The sequence below is a fragment of the Mixophyes fleayi genome, chromosome 1, assembly GCF_038048845.1.
Source record: "Mixophyes fleayi isolate aMixFle1 chromosome 1, aMixFle1.hap1, whole genome shotgun sequence".
In the NCBI taxonomy this organism is placed as follows: Eukaryota; Metazoa; Chordata; class Amphibia; order Anura; family Limnodynastidae; genus Mixophyes; species Mixophyes fleayi.
Window position 1 is genome coordinate 357,538,233 of NC_134402.1, and position 17,970 is coordinate 357,556,202.

Here is a 17,970-nt window from a genome sequence, read left to right on the forward strand (position 1 = left end):
AGTGTCTCTTTTTCTGAGAAACCATAGAACTCAGCATATAGTACAGGATCATATTCCATCATAGCACAGCGGTGCTCGGAAAAACTTTAAGTCGCATCTATGCAACCTCTTTGATTCATACACTGCAGATTCCATTCCTGGTTTTGAGACTGAGGTACTGACATAACAGTACCTGTGTGCAATCCTTTATAGTCCATTCCATGCAGCAAACAGCTTTACCGATTCAGACTGCATAGAACTACAACAACCAGCGTGTGTGACAGTAGCTTCTCTTTGTAAAATCTATTTTACTTTGTACAGGTTTCTGCTTCACATCCAACTCTTAAATATGTGGAGTTTTTAGAAAAATGACATATAATTTGGGTTTTCTCTCCCAACCCCTCCCTTCCAACTTTAACTGAACCTTTTGAACACTTCTTCATCACAGCATTAACCAGCCAAGTCCACAAAAGCATTTACAGATTTTTATTTTTCTCAATTTTACATTTGCTTTTTTTGTAAAAAAACAGCAAACATTTAACTGCAGCTGAACAGTTTCACAGATAACAATTTCTCTGTAAAAGCAAAAATGTCTAATTGACACTTTATTTCTGGATAGACTTTGTATCACCTTTTAAATCTTCACATAAGCCCATGTCCTTCACCATACAGAATTAGCTTAAATATAGCAACCTTTTGGTCAGAGCCTAGTGTGAATGTACAAAATAAAGATTCCATCCAGCAAACGTAAAAGTACATTAATTGTTACCAACAAATTTCCTAACATTCACCTAGTTCCTAATCAGAGCACGGCCTCATGTCTTGGCCTTTCTCTAACCAGTGGATAGTAAGGCTACTTACCAATTTTCATTAATGGCTGCACAAACAAATAAAAAGTCCTTGTACAGCTGGGGTTACCGCCTCAGTCACGCATGGTGGTCTCTCACTTTCCTGATAGTACAGGATTCTTAGGCATTCCGGTTTTGTGCAAATCATGTTCTGCAAACTGACCGCCTCTATGTCTCTTACTTGTCTGGGTCTGCAGATTGTCACCTACCTGCTGCAGATTCCACCCTCAACTCCAATGTCTCATGATCTCTCTACTGGGCTGCCCCTCAGGTCTGAGCGGTCTTGTCAGAAAAGCAGCAGGCCACACAAAAGTCCTTTAATCGGCTGTCTTGCAAGCTCCCAACTGAGTCATCTTCTCAGACTGCCTCTTGCAGGACACACAGTTGCCTACATTGGGCCCCCTACTCATATACAATCCCCAAACAATCCTGTAAATTAAGCATACCAGTTGGCTGCAATTCATGTATGTGTGATGAAGTATAAGAATTTTCACAATGTTAAGTTAAATCCTTCATTTTATTACTTTTTATTACTTTTACTTTTATTCATTGTATTACCAGCCTCACCTCTGCCTCTCCTCTCTGACTCCTTTCCCGGCTTCTTCTACCTCTTTTCTCTCCCCCTCCACCACCCCTTGTCTCCTGTCTCTCACTATGCCTCCGCGCTCCTGTCCTATTCCCATCCTCTCCCCTAGCCCCCCTCTCCATCCCTACCTTAATGCTCCCCCTCGCTCCATCAACCCTGCCAAACTTCTCCACATCACTCCCCTTCCCTCCCTCCAGTTCTCCTGTGCCCTCTGGAACTCCAGATCTATCCTCAACAAACTGCGGGCTATTCATCTCCAATGCTCTTAACCTCCTTGCTCTCACCGACACCTGGCTCTCTTCTGCTGACACTGCTTCCCCCACCGCTCTCTCCCATGGTGGCCTTTCATTCACCCTCTCCACCATACCGGATAACCGTCCAGGTGGGGGAGTGGGTCTCCTCCTTTCCCCTAACTGCACCTTTCGGGTCATTCCCTCTGAACCTTCCCTCTCTTTCTCCTCCTTTGAAGTCCATTCTATCCGCCTCTTCTCCCCCATTCACTTCCGTGTCTTATACCGCCCCCCTGGCCTTACTTTAACATTCCTATTGATCTCCCCTCTGATCCTGCCTCCATTAAACTTCTCGCCCTTTCTTCCTCCTTTGGCCTCACTCAGTGGACATCCTCCCCAACCCACTGCCTTGGTCACTCCTTTGATCTTGTCTTCTCTCATCTATATGATCTCTCTGACTTCTCCAACTCTCCTTTCCCACTCTCTGACCACCATCTACTCTCCTTCAATCTGTCCCCTTCCCCTGTTTCCCCCCTCCCTAAAACTACCCACATGGCCACCTTCAGAAAAAATCGGGCCCAGTACGGGCCCCCGTGCCACCCGGCCCCCCCCCATGAGCGCCCCCCCCCCCATGAGCAACACATACTTACCTGGGGCCCGCTGCTGGTCTCCGCTATTCTGTCTTCAGCCTGGCGATCCGATCGCAGGGGTGGAGGAATCATTCCCCCTGCGATCATGTGATCTGTCACAGGCAGAGCACATGATCGCAGGGGGAATGAATCCTCCACCCCTGCGATCGGATCCTGGTGCCTGGCTGTCACGGTGACAGCCAGGCTGAAGACAGAATAGCGGAGACCAGCGGCGGGCCCCAGGTAAGTCTGTGCTAAGCTGTTGTACCGGGCCCCCTGGTGAGCCCGGGCCCGGTACAACAGTACCCCCCGTACCCCCCTGATGGCGGCCCTGACTACCCACACTAGGCGCAATCTTAATGCTGTTGACCCTACTTCCATTTCCTCCTCTCTTGAAACTCTACTATCCCCTCTTCCCTCCCTGATCTGCTCTGACCAAGCCACCTCTCTCTATAACCACTCTCTCATCACTGCCTTGGACGCCACCATTGCTTAATTCCCCAACCCTGGCACTTCAATTTCACCCGCTTCCTCCAGAAGTGCACTCGTGCTGCTGAACGCCTCTGGAGGAAATCTCGCTCCCTGGCTGACTTCCTCCACTTCAAGTTCATCCTCTCCTCCTACTGCTCCGCCCTCTCCCTCGCTAAACAATCTTTCTTTAAGTCCCTCATTTCTTCTCAGTCCTCTTATCCCCGCCAGCTCTTTGCCACGTTCACCTTGCTCCTCACCCCTCCCCCTCCTCCTATCCCACTCTCTCTATCTGCTACAGATTTTGCCTCCTTTTTCTCCTCCAAAATTGAGGCCACATGACTTGATATCTCCTCCCTCCTTTGCTCTCCTGCCTCTCTCTTCGCTCCTCCCTCCACCCACATCCCACCCTGGTGCTCCTTCTGCCCTACTACGGGTAAAGCAGTCCACTCCCTCATTCTTTCCTCTCCCCCGTCTACCTGCCACCTGGATCCCATCCCCTCTCACCTTCTTCGCTCCCTCTCCCCCACTGTCTGTGCATACTTAGCTCACCTCTTCAACCTGTCTCTCTCCATTGGCACTGTCCCCTCCTCCTTCAAACATGCCCTTATCTCTCCAATTCTAAAAAAAACTAATCTTGATCCTACCTCACTCGCTAACTACCAGGCCATTTCTCTTCTCCCCTACGCCTCTAAACTTCTTGAGCGAATTGTTTGCAACCGCCCCACCTGTCACCTCTTAGACAATTCCCTCCTAGACCCTCTCCAATCTGGCTTTCAACCCCTCCACTCTATTGAAACTGCCCTGACCAATGTAACAAATGATCTCCTCTTTGATAAATTTAGGAGTCACTTCTCCCTGTTCATCCTCCTGGACCTATCTGCAGCCATTGATGCCGTGGGCCACCCCCCCCCTCCCTCTTGCAGACCCTTCACTCTCTAGGTCTCTCTGGTTCTGTCCTTACATGGTTCACCTCATACCTCGCCAACTGCTCTTTCTCTGTATCCAAAAACGGGGACACTGTAAAGGGGGGGGACCCCTCCCCCTGGTTGGATTATAGAGAACCACAAGAAAAGACTTGGGGTAATCCCCAGGCGCCTGTAGTAATAGGACAATCAAGGAATATATATTAGGTGTTTAATGTGATCAAAGCCTGATCGCAGAGATGAAATAAAGATGTGTATTGCATCTCACAATGTTGAAATCACACTGATAATAAAACAACAAGCACGTATCAATCATGCTGACATATGAAATGCTGAATAGAAACCCATTCTGCTCAATAAGATTTGTTGGCAGCAGTGGTTACAAAATCCAATATACTGGTGTAGTCACCATAAAAACAAGGCCCCAAACAATTGTGGGTGATAGAGTCACATGTGCTGCATAGAGTTTCCGTGCTGATTGCACAATAAACAGTCAAATAGTAAAGTGGATATGAAAGTCAATGTTTTTATGGTGACTACACCAGTATATTGGATTTTGTAACCACTGCTGCCAACAAATCTTATTGAGCAGAATGGGTTTCTATTCAGCATTTCATATGTCAGCATGATTGATGTTTTATTATCAGTGTGATTTCAACATTGTGAGATGCAATACACATCTTTATTTCATCTCTGCGATCAGGCTTTGATCACATTAAACACCTAATATATATTCCTTGATTGTCCTATTACTACAGGCGCCTGGGGATTACCCCAAGTCTTTTCTTGTGGTTGTCTAACTTCGCAACATCGCCCGCATCCAGCCCTTCCTATCTCATGAAGTAACCAAAATTATTATCCATGCGCTTATCATTTTCTTGCTGGACTACTGTAACCTTCTCCTCACTGGCCTCCCCCGCTCTCGTCTCGCCCCCCTTCGTTCTATACTCAATGCTGCTGCGATGCTACTTCCTTTCTCGCCGCTCCTCTTCTGCCTCCCCTCTCTGCCTTGCCCTACACTGGCTCCCCTTCCCCTACCGAATATTTTTCAAACTTATTTCCCTCACCTACAAGGCCCTTTCCCACTCTACAGCCCGCTATATCTCCAATCTCCTCTCCATCCACACTCCCGCCCGGTCCCCGCGTTCGGCCAATAACTGTCGCCTCTCCTGCACTCTAATCACCTCATCCCACTCCAGAATTCAAGACTTCTCCCGAGCTGCCCCGCTGCACTGGAATGACCTCCCACACTCCATCCATTTGTCCCCTAACTTGTGCTCCTTCAAACGGGCACTCAAAACCCATCTCTTCTTCAAAGCCTACCAGCCTTCCATTTAACCCTCTCTCCATGCTCACTCTCATCTCCTGGCTCCTCCTCTGAAGAGGGGTGCGCTTGCTCCCCTCCTCTGACTCCCTTTGTACCAGCTGTTGGTTTTCCCTCCCTTTAGGATTGTAAGCTCTTATGAGCAGGGCCCTTCTCTCTCCTGTCTCTCTACCTTCTCTTCTGCTCCAACTTCAATATATTTCAATATATTTGCTTTGCCTGGAGCCTCTGAAGTCTTGGAGTTACTCGTTTATTTTTCTGTACTGTTATTCACTGTACTGTCCATTGTTTGTACTGTGTTCGGCGCTGCGGAAACCTTGTGGAGCCTTATAAATAAATAAATAATAATAATAATCCTTATTGTTTTCAATTGGTTTTTATACCCAATTTCCTATAACTACAGCCTAATCTGACTAATAGATCAATGGCCATACATGGTCTACACAAGTTATACCAGTTGTCTTGCAGACATTAAATGTTTCAATCAATCTCCTTGTCTCAAAATGGTATAGTATATGAATGGTATCTTTAATTGGAGTTCCCCCCCCCCCCCCAAGAACCCATTGCTTGATGACTCTGCAACTGATACTTCCCAACCAAGGAAAGCCACTCGTCACACTTAAATCTGCATTACCCCCTAACTGGCAGAACATTTATGTTACCACTTTATGTGAGAAGACCAATCAGAAGTCACAATCTTTCCATACACACCCCAGTCTGCAGCATCACACAGACCCATTTTCCGTCTTGGACTGAGAGACAAGTCACAGGGCTCTGCTGAATGGATGACTTATCACCCTACTTGGATTGTAGGTTTAAGAGTCATCCTCTTGAACTTTCAATTTGACAATATTTATGCACAAAATATTTTACATACAATTGATATAATTTCCTTCAAATAATGAGAACATTATGTTTATTGCCAAATGGATTTAATTAATCATATGAAAAGAAAAATAATTTTATGTACAATGTTTTGTATAATGTTAAAAAGAAGACACCACATTGCAATATATTAATGGGGTACGGAGAAAGTGTAACTATGAGGCCCAGGCAACGGAGTTCAATAAATCTGTATAGAAGCCAAAACATTCCAATACATGGCAAAAGAGCAGATAATTGTACCTTACCGACAAAAGGGTCTTGGGGGGGGAATGAATACCGCTTTGTGCACATGTTTATACAATGTTTACTGTCTATTAATTAACCATTACAAACATAGTTGGCACTGGATATGTTTTTGAAGAATTAACATTTCATAACAGAAAAATAAATGAACCAATACAAACATGACAGTCAATTAACATAAGATAAGTACTTGATTTTACTTGTGAAACTTTTACTGATATTGATGTTTAAGCAAAGACCCTTTAAGAGGATCAGGAGATGATTTTGGACTTTTATCCATATCCTGAAATGAGGTTTCACAGGTACTTTTGTCACACATGTTCTTAATTTCATGTTTACAGCAGCTTGGAACCTTGGCAAAGTCCATTATATCCTTATTAGACCCAAAACGCCAACGGATATATTGCTTTTCTGCGCACTGTGCTAGCTGTTTGCTGCCTATAGAGTGTATGTTTAATAGAGGATTATTATACTGAAGAAGGTACACCAGCATGTTTCTGCTCAGGACTAGTTTCTTAAACATTACAGAGTTTGTGATGCATTCCCCACGTTCGTATCTGCAGCAGAGTTGATTCTCTGGCATTTTCTCCTTTACACATTTCAAACATCGGCACCATGAAGGACTTTCTGAGGATTTATTACTGGCTCTTGTGGTGACGGGAAAATGTTCCGGTTCTCCAACTGTGGAATCTTCCGGCTGTGTTAATGCTACATTGTCAGTACATTTTCCTCTCTGAAACATGAAGTATTGAAAAACATAGGTTCAATCAAAGTCTTTTAACTTTATTGGCTCTGTAGCAAAGGAGGAAAGAAGAATTTCAAGAAAACCCCCCCACATAGACTAAATATATACAGACAGAAGTAGTAACCACAGTTTGCTGTTTTTGAGGCTCATTCAGAAGTGGGTTACAGTTATTATTGTGCAAGATACGCACTTCCATAATGTGCATGCGCACCAACAATACTTATGCATACGTCCCTATATAGTTTATTTGTATTTAATTAACTTGCGTCCCTTACACCTGGAGAGGTGGAACGGGACAGACAAGCATCAGCTGAGTACAGTAACGGCGTGTTCACATAATTTCGTGTATGCATTCTCAGATACACCTTTTAGGTGGGGTATCTATTGCTGGTACTAGAGGGAAGATGTACCAATACACAATAATGATGATGGCTATAAGCAGCACTATCTAGCCACTTCTGATTGTATATTAACCCTTACATACTTAAATTATTAGCGTTGCAGATATATTATATAAAGTCACAGCTACCTATTCCCATAACTTAAGTATAATTTTAAATTTACTACTATAGAAGAGAAGATTCCCATTCCCAAGGTGAAAACATAGGTTTGTGTTTAATTTAATTACATTTTAGATTGAAAATGTGGATTAATTTGTTGTTTATTGAACAAAATGTGAAAATAAAAAGATTTTTTTTAAAAAAAGAAAAGAAAATGTGGCTTTATGGATTTACAATTAACTATCCAGACAATATTCTCTCATGTGTAGCACACTTCGTTATATTGTGTATAGAGCAATGAGACTTTAGAATTGACTACAATTGTCAAGACACAGCTGTATAGTCATGGCCAAAAGTTTTGAGAATAACACAAATATTATTTTTCACAAAGTCTGCTGCCTCAGCTTTTATGATGGCAATTTGCATATACTCCAGAATGTAACAAAGAGTGATCAAATTAACTGCAATTAATTTCAAAGTCCATTTTTGCCATGATAATGAAGCTTATCCCAAAAACATTTCCTCTGTATTTCAGCCCTGCCACAAAAGGACCAGCTGACATCAGGTCAGTGATTCTCTCGTTAACACAAGTGAGAGTGTTGATGAGGACAAGGCTGGAGATCACTCTGTCATGTTGATTGAGTTAGAATAACAGACTGGAAGCTTTAAAAGGAGGGTGGTGCTTGAAATCATTGTTCTCCCTCTGTTAACCATGCTTACCTGCAAGGAAACACAGGCAGTCATCATTGCTTTGCACAAAAAGGACTTCACAGGCAAGGATATTGCTGCTAGTAAGAATGCACCTAAATCAACCATTTATCGGATCATCAAGAACTTCAAGGAGAGAGGTTTAATAGTTGTGAAGAAATCTTCAGGGTGCCCAAGAACATCCAGCAAGCGCTGGGACAGTCTCCTAAAACTGATTCAGCTGCGGGATCGGGGCACTACCAGTGCAGAGCTTGCTCTGGAATGGCAGCAAGCAGGTGTGAGTGCATCTCAAGAGGCGGGTGGACAAACAAAAACCCACAAATTCTGACAATCTCCAAGCATTGAAAAGGCAAGAACGAGCAACCATCAGTCAGTATGTGGCCCAGAAGTTGGTTGGCAGCATGCCAGGGTGAATTGCAGAGGTCTTCAAAAAGAAGGGTCAACACTGCAAATATTGACTCTTTGCATAAACTTAATGTAATTGTCAATAAAAGCCTTTGACACTTATGAAATGCTTGTAATTTTACTTCAGTATACCATAGCAATATCTGACAAAAAGGTCTAAAAAAACTGAAGCAGCAAACTTTGTGAAAACCAATACTTGTGTCATTCTTAAAACTTTTGGCCATGACTGTACACAATCTATATGCTACTGTGGGACTAAGTATACAAACTAATAACGCCTGACTTATGTCTGGCGCAAATGTAAATTTTTTTTGAGCTGGACACATTTTGACATGAATCCGACCGAAGATATGCACGTCCTTTCATACGTATGTTCTGAGGGCTAATGTTAAATGAGCCCCTTTCTGTATAAATTCTATGATATGGACTTTATAGCAACATTACACAACAGACTGCCTGGGATGGATTTATCTGTGCTCCTAAGAAATCGATATGTAACCCATTAGCCTTGGGGGTGGTGGTAGGATGTTATTCTCAACTCCTACCATTTTAGCCCCCAGGATAAGACTTACCACTAAGCGAACTATGCAGCTGTCTAGATTGACAAGAATTTGGGGGTGCCTAATACAGTGACTGTGTGACCTAATGTCACACATGTAGCTGTTTTCCCGGCGGCACTCCCATACATTTAAGTTAAACACCCCCCCTTACATATTGGCTGAAAATGCGGAAGAATGGTGCAAATTATTATTTCAATTTGAGCATGAGCTGCTAGCACCCTGAGTCCCCCCTCTTACTGCTGCTTCCTACCTCATGTAGAGGAGGTGGATGTCAGTTTCAGGGCTGTGATACTGCCAGCGTTGTAGTATGAACATATGACTGAACAGCGCCTTGCTCCCAGCCAATGTCACAGAGGATCTTCATGATCATCAGCACTGATTGTTCTGCCGAGACAGAGATGCCTCAAAATACACAATGGCATTAAAATGAGTTGGTTCCTCCTAGCAGGGCCACCCTGGGACTAAAAATCAGCACTGGCATTGAAAGTACAAAGACCAGCTGCTGTGCGCTCCATGCAAAATATTGTTGCACGCTGATGGACCATTGTTGGTGCAGTGCAACATGAAGCATCGCCACAAACATATATGTCACGCTTGACGTTCTGTCCAAGCCAATTATATTCATAGAAAAGAGAGAGAAGAAAAATGTGTAATGGGGGCACTCAATGGATAATATTAAATTAAAATGTAACCTTTATTAATATACATTAAAATATTCTATCAAATGAGGAATCATCCTCTCAAGCCAATTATTTGTTGTGCAAAGCAAACAAGCCTCTGTGTAATGGCACTCTGAACACATGGAAAATCCATAATACCATAAAGTTTATTAAAAAGATATGTGGTTAAAACACAATATTTATAAATTATTATAAACTTTCCGTTTCCCCCTGAACCAAAATAAGCGATAGTGAGGCAGCATCGGTCCTGTGTCCACCAGCCCTTCTGGCATTTGCCAGAAGTACCGGATGGCCAGTCCGGGCTTGCCTCAAGCCTCAGACAGAGATAGGAAGAAAAGAAATCTCACAGGTTGTATATAGTGCTGCTTCTCCCCTTCGGGATGTAGACATTCTGGTGACGTTGAATTTGTCAACAGTGAGACTGACGACACCAAAACGGCGACAGTCTGCCTGTCGATAGCTTCAGTATGTCAACATGGGTAAGAAAGAGACATTGTGACATTCAATGTCGACATTCAAAGGGCAATTCTGGTGCACCCAGTGGCAATACAGCCAAACAGACCCGCTGGCACAAAACTGTTTAATATAACATTACGTCCAGTAGATTATGTCTGGTGAAGGTATGAAAAGACGACTATCCAGCTGCTTTGCAGAGATTCACCTTTGAGGCATGAGCTCTACATGCCCAGAGGCGTGGAATCTAACAGATCAGAAGGTATTCACCAGGGATCCCCGAAAGGAGATTTGGGCTTAGCGGTTTCCACCCTGCAGGTCGCAGCCATTCCCAGTGAGACAGGACAGAGAAGTAACTCGAGTGGTGAGGGAAGTACCCAATAGCTACCGGAGGTAGGATGAGATGAGACTGAGGGATGAGAAACTATGATCGGTAGAGAACAGGTGTCTATAGTAGTACAATGGAGAGGAGGAGGCGATGATCCAGGATAGTGCTAACCACAGGTGGAGCAGATGAGCAGAGGTCAGCGATGAACCACAGCTATTACCACTTAGGAGTGGAACGGATCAGTGGATGTCAGCGGTGCGTGCAGGATGGGTAGCGGGCGTTGATCACAGCGATTACCACTAACGAGTGGAACAGGTAAGCAGAGATCATCGGTGCACAGGATATACAGCAGACGATGAACCACAGCTATTACCACTTGAAAGTGGAATAGATCAGCGGAGGTCAGCAGTGCACACAGGATAGGTAGCGGGCGTTAATCACAACGAGGAGAAGGGAGCTGCTTCCAGGCCAGGTAAAGACTTGAAGAACCAGCACTGAAAGGTGAGGGGAGGAGCCTTATAAAGAGGTACCAACCAATAGAAAGATAGTGCAAGTAAAACAGGTGAGGCAGTTTGCACAGGCGCAGACTGCTGCTGACAGGACGGCATGCACGATAGGGAGAATCAGGATGAGGCCAGGCGCGCTGATCCTCGAGTGGAGGTCCCAGAAGGCCGGTGGGTGACAATGCCTGTGTAATGAGTTTTCTCCATTTCATGATAGTTTGTTTGTGAACCCAACAGGACCTCGTCTGAGTGCTCTAGCCACTGGAACCATAGATACCCCAGATTTCAATGTAGTTCCAGAAGATATATGAAGCTTTTTAGAACAAATTTACACCTTCCTATTAATAGGAACTCTTAGCTAAGACCACTATTTCTTTAAAAGATGGTGGTTCTCTGACACACTGTCCACTTTTGGAACGGAGCTCCACTTCTATGCCTCATCACTGAAGAGATACATGTGTTCTATCCTTTTCAGGCTAGGCTGATGTTTTTCCCACTTCATCCCGTTCTTTATGAATTAAATATTTTTGTACCTGGAGCATGAGAAACACTATTTATCTTACAACGATCCTCAAAGAGTTGCTTTCTGAACTGCAGTGGAAATTGATGCTATATTCATCCCTATGGATTTATGTTTGAGCTTAATCTCCACATTATACAATATAAATAATCTGTGTTCTTCCTTCAGTTCCCCAGATTCACTACTAGAGGATTCATCCACAACTTTTAAAGAATCTAATTATGACTGGAAGTACATGTTCTCTATGTTCATTCTTGTTACCCCTGTATAGCATACAGGGGCACAGAGAGGGGGGTAAAATGACCTGGTCCCAGACCTGCCTGGGGTGCCCGGGGGCCCACTGGAGCTCTATAATTATTATTATTATATTTTTTAAAGCACTTTTTTTTTGTCCGCAGGTATCGTGCACCCGCGAATTGGAGGGGCACCTTCCATATTGGCCGCAGATCCTTGTAATCCATCCCCCTTCCTCTCCTATGTGTGCCCTTTCGGGCTGGTTGGGGAGGCAATAGATCTATTTAGCAAATGTGAATATTATTATTATTACTAATGTTGAGGAAGGAGGGAGGCATAATGGCGATGGCTTGTAAAGGCATTTACCTAAAATATTCTGAAATTGCGCCCCCCTTCAGCGTTGCGCCCTGGGCGGTCGCCCCTGTCGCACAGCCCTAGTTACGGCCCTGTGTACAACTAGCATTCCCGGGGTAGTCAGCAATAATCCTAGGCTTGAACCACCAGTGATGTGTCCCCGGGACCACAGAAGCAGGTAAGACATACATACAGAAAAATAACAAGCTACTACCTGTCACCTTGATCCTCAGTTAGTCAGGGAAAAAAACAAAAGAACAAAGTCAAAAACAAAAAACAGGGGAAGAGTAGGAACAGCACAATGTATTACCTGGGGGAGTTTCTATTGTGTAGAAGGGACAAGCCAATATAAAGCCTACCATTGTGGATATAAAGAGTAGAAAAATAAACTTATTTTATGGAGTTAGGAAAAGAAAAAACCAGTAGATAAACTGTGACACACATATACATATATATATATATATATATATATATATATATATATTTATTTGCCAAAGCTGAGTATCATTCAGCAACAATTGCAATAAATTATAGGTAAGTTTCAGCAAAGAGTGAATTTGCAGCAATAAAAACTACACTTATCGCTGATATAATATTTTTGATAAATAGGCCCCTAAATGAAATATTACATCAATATCAGTACAAATCTATGACACAAGGTTTGTGTAGGTCTGCCACAATGAGAATAAACAACCAAATGATTTACTCTCACATAGACCAGCCAATAACTTAACTTAAAATAACTTAAAATAACTTAACTAGGGGAATAAACACCACTGTGAATATTTATATATTACTACCATCAATGATACCTAAGCTCACATATGTTGTTAAGAGAATTCTAAGGGGTATATTTACTAAACTGCGGGTTTGAAAAATGGAGATGTTGCCTATAGCAACCAATCAGATTCTAGCTTTATTTAGTACATTCTACAAAATGAGAGCAAAAATCTGATTGGTTGCTATAGGCAACATCTCCACTTTTTCAAACCCGCAATTTAGTAAATATGCCCCTAAGTGTACAAGGTACAATATGTAAAGACACTTGTGTTTGTAGAAGACTCACCTGGATTCGACGACCCTTTGTTTCTTGTAAACTTTTGTTTAGTTTTTTATCCACCATTATAATGTCATCTTGATCCACAAAAGACACAAACTTGAGCTCCAAGCATGACTTACAAAAACAGAAATAAAGATATATAGCACTGAATATTGGTTTTGTGTGACACCTGACACTACAGTATTAATCAACGTACACAACACGTAGCATCAAAATTGAGTAGTAGCTTTGTGCTAATGCTGATGCCTTATTGCCTTGGCTAGTAACTCTGGTCTCTGACTTGCAATGGTTAGATTAATTTTCCCCATATTTCTTAGTTCCAGGCTAAGTGGTCTTGAATAGGGTTTATTTCATTTATGGTAGAATGAAAACTACGAGAAATGTTCTAAAGGTTTATCAATAGCCAAGGTTGTCTACTATAGATTTACCTAGCTATACAAGTATTTTCTACATTTACTAAACTGGGGGAGTGGTGCTGTGGAGGGCTCTGTTTGGTATTATGGACAGTTAGAATTACGTGATCACTAGACCTATACAGGGCGTACCCATGTACAGGACAAGGGCAAGGCGTACCCATGTACAGGACAAGGGCAAGGTGCACCCATGTGCAGGACAAGGACAAGGCGTACCCATGTACAGGACAAGGGCAAGGCGTACCCATGTACAGGACAAGGACAAGGCGTACCCATGTACAGGACAAGGGCAAGGCGCACCCATGTACAGGACAAGGGCAAGGCGTACCCATGTGCAGGACAAGGGCAAGGCGTACCCATGTACAGGACAAGGGGAGCACACAGACTTAAAATAATTTAAAAGATGTGTTTAAAATGCTAAAAGGGCAGTGGAAGCTTTCATTACCTCTGAGTTGCTCCAAAGAGCACACAAATTTTAAATACTTGACTGGGACTGTACATGGAAAACAATGCTTACTGATCCACATATGTCTAAACATCTTTAATCCACAAAAGTAACATGAATGTAGGAAGGCCTTGTGGTATTGTGGAAATCACAGCAAGAGCCCCTACTTGATTGGTAGTTTGCAACATTTCAGTCTCTAGGTTTAAAGCATGATGGCAGCAAATACTGGCTGTATGGCTTAGTTCTAATATTTCCAGTGTGTTTACTGAATGAAAAGTACCCACTCCCCATTTGGATTACATTATACAGGCAGCGGGTCCGCCCATTGCCGCTTTAAAACCACAATCTCACTCTGGCCATTGGAAGGGACGTCATTCTGACTGGAGACATCTGATAGAGTCACAATTTACATGTGCCGGGCATAAAGCATGTGGGGAATATTGTATGTCTATTATACGGTAAGTCTCTATTTCCTCCTTGTCACTTTGTTAGTATCTGCATTTTCACGTCACTAAGTTTTGTCTGCATTATTGTTGCCAAAAAAACGTACCTCACCCCTTAAAAAAAAACCTTGCCCCCTAAACCATATAGCTAATAGTTTCCCAGGCTGCCGCTACCATATTACATAAATCCAGAATCAGACATACAATGCTGTTGCACGGTGCTGAAGGACTCATTCCATCCTGCCCTCTTGTATTTCTACTACCCTCATAATGACAAAGCAGTAGCTCACGAAAACTAAACATTTTAGCTACTCTACTGAAACAATACAAAAAGTGTGTTACCGTTAGAATATTGGGCCCAGATATCTGGTCGTACTTCTGCTCATCATAGTACCTCTGTCCAGATTTAGAGTGACAACAACTTTTATAGTACTGGCTGATGAGAAGATCAATTAATATTGTGGCCTACAAAGAAAAAAAAAATCAGTTGTATGGCTTTAGTATACTTTCTCAGTGGACATTGAAGTGGAAACACAACTCACCAATCCAAAGTAGGAGAGATAGGAACCAATGAATATCACCAACTCAAACCAACTAAACTGGCCTCCCTGCAAAAGGACAATATTCATGAGATAAGCAGTAGTAAATATGGAAATATTTCTACATTATGTTCCACTAAAGCATTGTAACATACAAACTGTTGCTATCTCTATTTCTTGGAATTATTCTAGCTTTGCCCTAGTTATTCCTTTTCTTTAAATGTAACATATATGCAGCTCTCAGTGGTGTCTGTTTATGATGCCTCTACTTACTTGAACCCCAGTAATGTATATTGCTCCAGTGAAGTATCTATATGCAAGCTGACTTCCATAGGCTTAAAGAAAAATCCATCCCTTGCACCAATGGTAGCTCAGTGGGAAATTGATTCTTTAAATATAGTTACCTTGTTTGGCAGAATGCACTTCATCAAGCACATGCTTTAAAACTTCCTATGACATTAACAAACTAAAGTTTGACTTGGCAAATGAAAAAAGGAGTTTGTTGTAAAGACTACGCACAAACCCATATTGGATTCAAACACATTTAAATGCATTATACAACACTGCTCACCAGCTCCCATTACAACAAATAAGAGCTTGTTTACATACATATATTGTTATATATTTTTTCATTGCCCATCTAAACAAAACATATTTAATTTTTCATCTTTTTAAATTTCGTTTTGCACTTAAATGTTTTGACATGGCGTATAACACAAAAGTTTTAACATGTTAAAATTTTTCCTGGTTTTAAGCTTATTTAAAAAAAACCAAAAAAAAAACCAAACAAAACAAAAGAGAAAGATATCAAAATAGTATTAATAAAACATTTGTGCTTCTTCATCCCCTAAAAGAAAACATGTATGTTTGTAAGTCAACAGTACAGTTTGTAATACACATGCAATTGATCATTTTGTCTTGCTCTTTTGTACACAAAATCAATATGAATCAGATCCCCATCATGCTAATGTACTAATGCCCTTAAGCTGCCCACAAGTAGTGCAATTTGGGGTGGTCAATTCGAACAAAATAACCAACCATTGTACTGTATAATGGCTCCTAAACAATTGTCCTACCCAATTCAAAATCTGAACCCATTGGATCTAGTAGGACAGAAAAACAGGTTTTAAGATGATCTCCATCCCTGCATGTGTTGGATCATTGTGTGACCTGCAAATGTATGATCACAGATGGACTGAGATGTAGTTATTTGGCATGACCAGCTAACTACTGGTTTAGTATAATTAATCTATATATGTATGTAGTGATATTGCTCACTGATCTAGTTGCTCTGCATTTGTGCTAAACAGATGGATCTTAAGAGAGACTCACACTTCTGCCTTTAAAATATTATATCATACACAAGGTATAACATATGTATAAACTGTTGTAAGACATATCTGTATAAGCCAAGTTCTGATGACACTGCTTATAACTGGTGAGATCGAAGATCGACAGCGTCCATTATGAACATTTGTGAATTACCATGAATTGCATACCCTACTGTAAACACTTCAGATTTCTGTCTGACATTGTATAAAAGCAGGTTTGCCTGCAGTCTTGTTCCTTAATATAGATGTGGAACTTCTACAATTTACAGAAGGCGATACATGATTCTATAAATTATGTTAAGCATATTTGACACTAAAAAAATTATGAATTTCAGCTTGTTGCTTATAACACTAGTACATTATTAGGAAACTAAATAACTACTGTTCCATAGACTTGAATGTCAAATCGGATCCCATAAGCTTTTATCAGAGTCCTCAGCTCACTTTGATCCTGGCTCTTGTAGTACCTGGCAAATCTGTAAAGAGTAAAGCACATTTAGTTTAGCAAAATAAGAAGAAGTATAAGCAAGCAGAATAGCATTAGGCAGGCACGGTTATAACCAAAACAGGCAATTAGTACAAAACAGCCAAGAAGAAGTTAAAGGAACTAGCAAATGGCAGATAAGCAGAATGCCATGATAGACCTAAATTGGTGCCAAGAGACAGATTTTCACCCAGATAACACTAAAACCTGTGTGTGCTAACGAAGTATATATTTGTGCTTTAACTCAAACACATGGACCTATTTATGCCATGCAAGTACTATATTGGCAATTTCCATATATATATATATATATATATATATATATATATATATATATATATATATATATCTATATCTGTCCCTGAACAGCCACAAATGTACACATACACCCAAGTGACAATGATTGAGAGACTTCACTAGAGCAATAGTAAGTTTTAGCAGAGTGCTACAGCTGCATCCCCTTCTGGTACATAATACCTCTAAAAGGCTTCATCCTCTTGAACGGGATAAATACAATCTACAATTTTAGAATTTGACTGATGCTTATCCAGGTGGTCCCATTCTTTATTAAGGAATTCTTTATTGACCCGCACTATAAAAACTCTACACTTGTGCCGATTATCCTCAAAAAAGAAAAACACCTAATAGGGAAGCTGGTGCTGGCATATCTTCTATTCCCTGCTCCCGAACATCGCACCAGGCAGCAGTTCCTGTCAGCAGTCAGATCAGCTGACCACCGACCCCACGTCCACCAATGAGTAAGGGGCAGTATGTATATAAACTAGACTCTGACACCACTAGGGTGCCAGAGTATCTAGTTTCTAGTTCCTAGACTCCATTACTTTCCATACCTTGCTTATCTGGCTTTTCGGATTTGACCCAACTTCGCCTGACTATCCTCTTCGGATTCTCCCTTGGACCCATCCTGATTTCTTGGTTTGATCTCTGTCGCCCTGACTATTCCTTTTCCTTATCCTTTGGTACCTTATCTTGCCAGGTCGGTTTTGACCTCGAATTGCACGACTACGATTGTTCACCATACCTCGCTGGTAGCTACCTGGGAGGGCCGCGATCTGCACGTCTCAGCCACTAAACCCAAATCTCCTTGCGGGGATCCCTGACGAAGACCTGAGGCGTAGTTAAACTC

At 42.0% G+C, this 17,970-nt stretch overlaps 1 protein-coding gene across 2 annotated transcripts in view; it reads right to left on the reverse strand.

The window, feature by feature from the left end:
• Positions 1-5,883: 5,883 nt before the first annotated feature.
• The window catches only part of P2RX7 (purinergic receptor P2X 7), a 54,450-nt gene continuing 42,363 nt past the window's right edge, over positions 5,884-17,970 (reverse strand). For both annotated transcript variants that reach the window (XM_075178315.1, XM_075178321.1), the window contains 5 exons: positions 16,722-16,815; positions 15,012-15,077; positions 14,812-14,934; positions 13,175-13,282; positions 5,884-6,851 (listed from right to left, as the gene is read on the reverse strand). In XM_075178315.1, the coding sequence (XP_075034416.1) occupies positions 6,330-6,851; positions 13,175-13,282; positions 14,812-14,934; positions 15,012-15,077; positions 16,722-16,815 (913 nt within the window). In that variant the 3' untranslated portion in view covers positions 5,884-6,329. The remainder of the gene's footprint in view (positions 6,852-13,174; positions 13,283-14,811; positions 14,935-15,011; positions 15,078-16,721; positions 16,816-17,970) is intronic.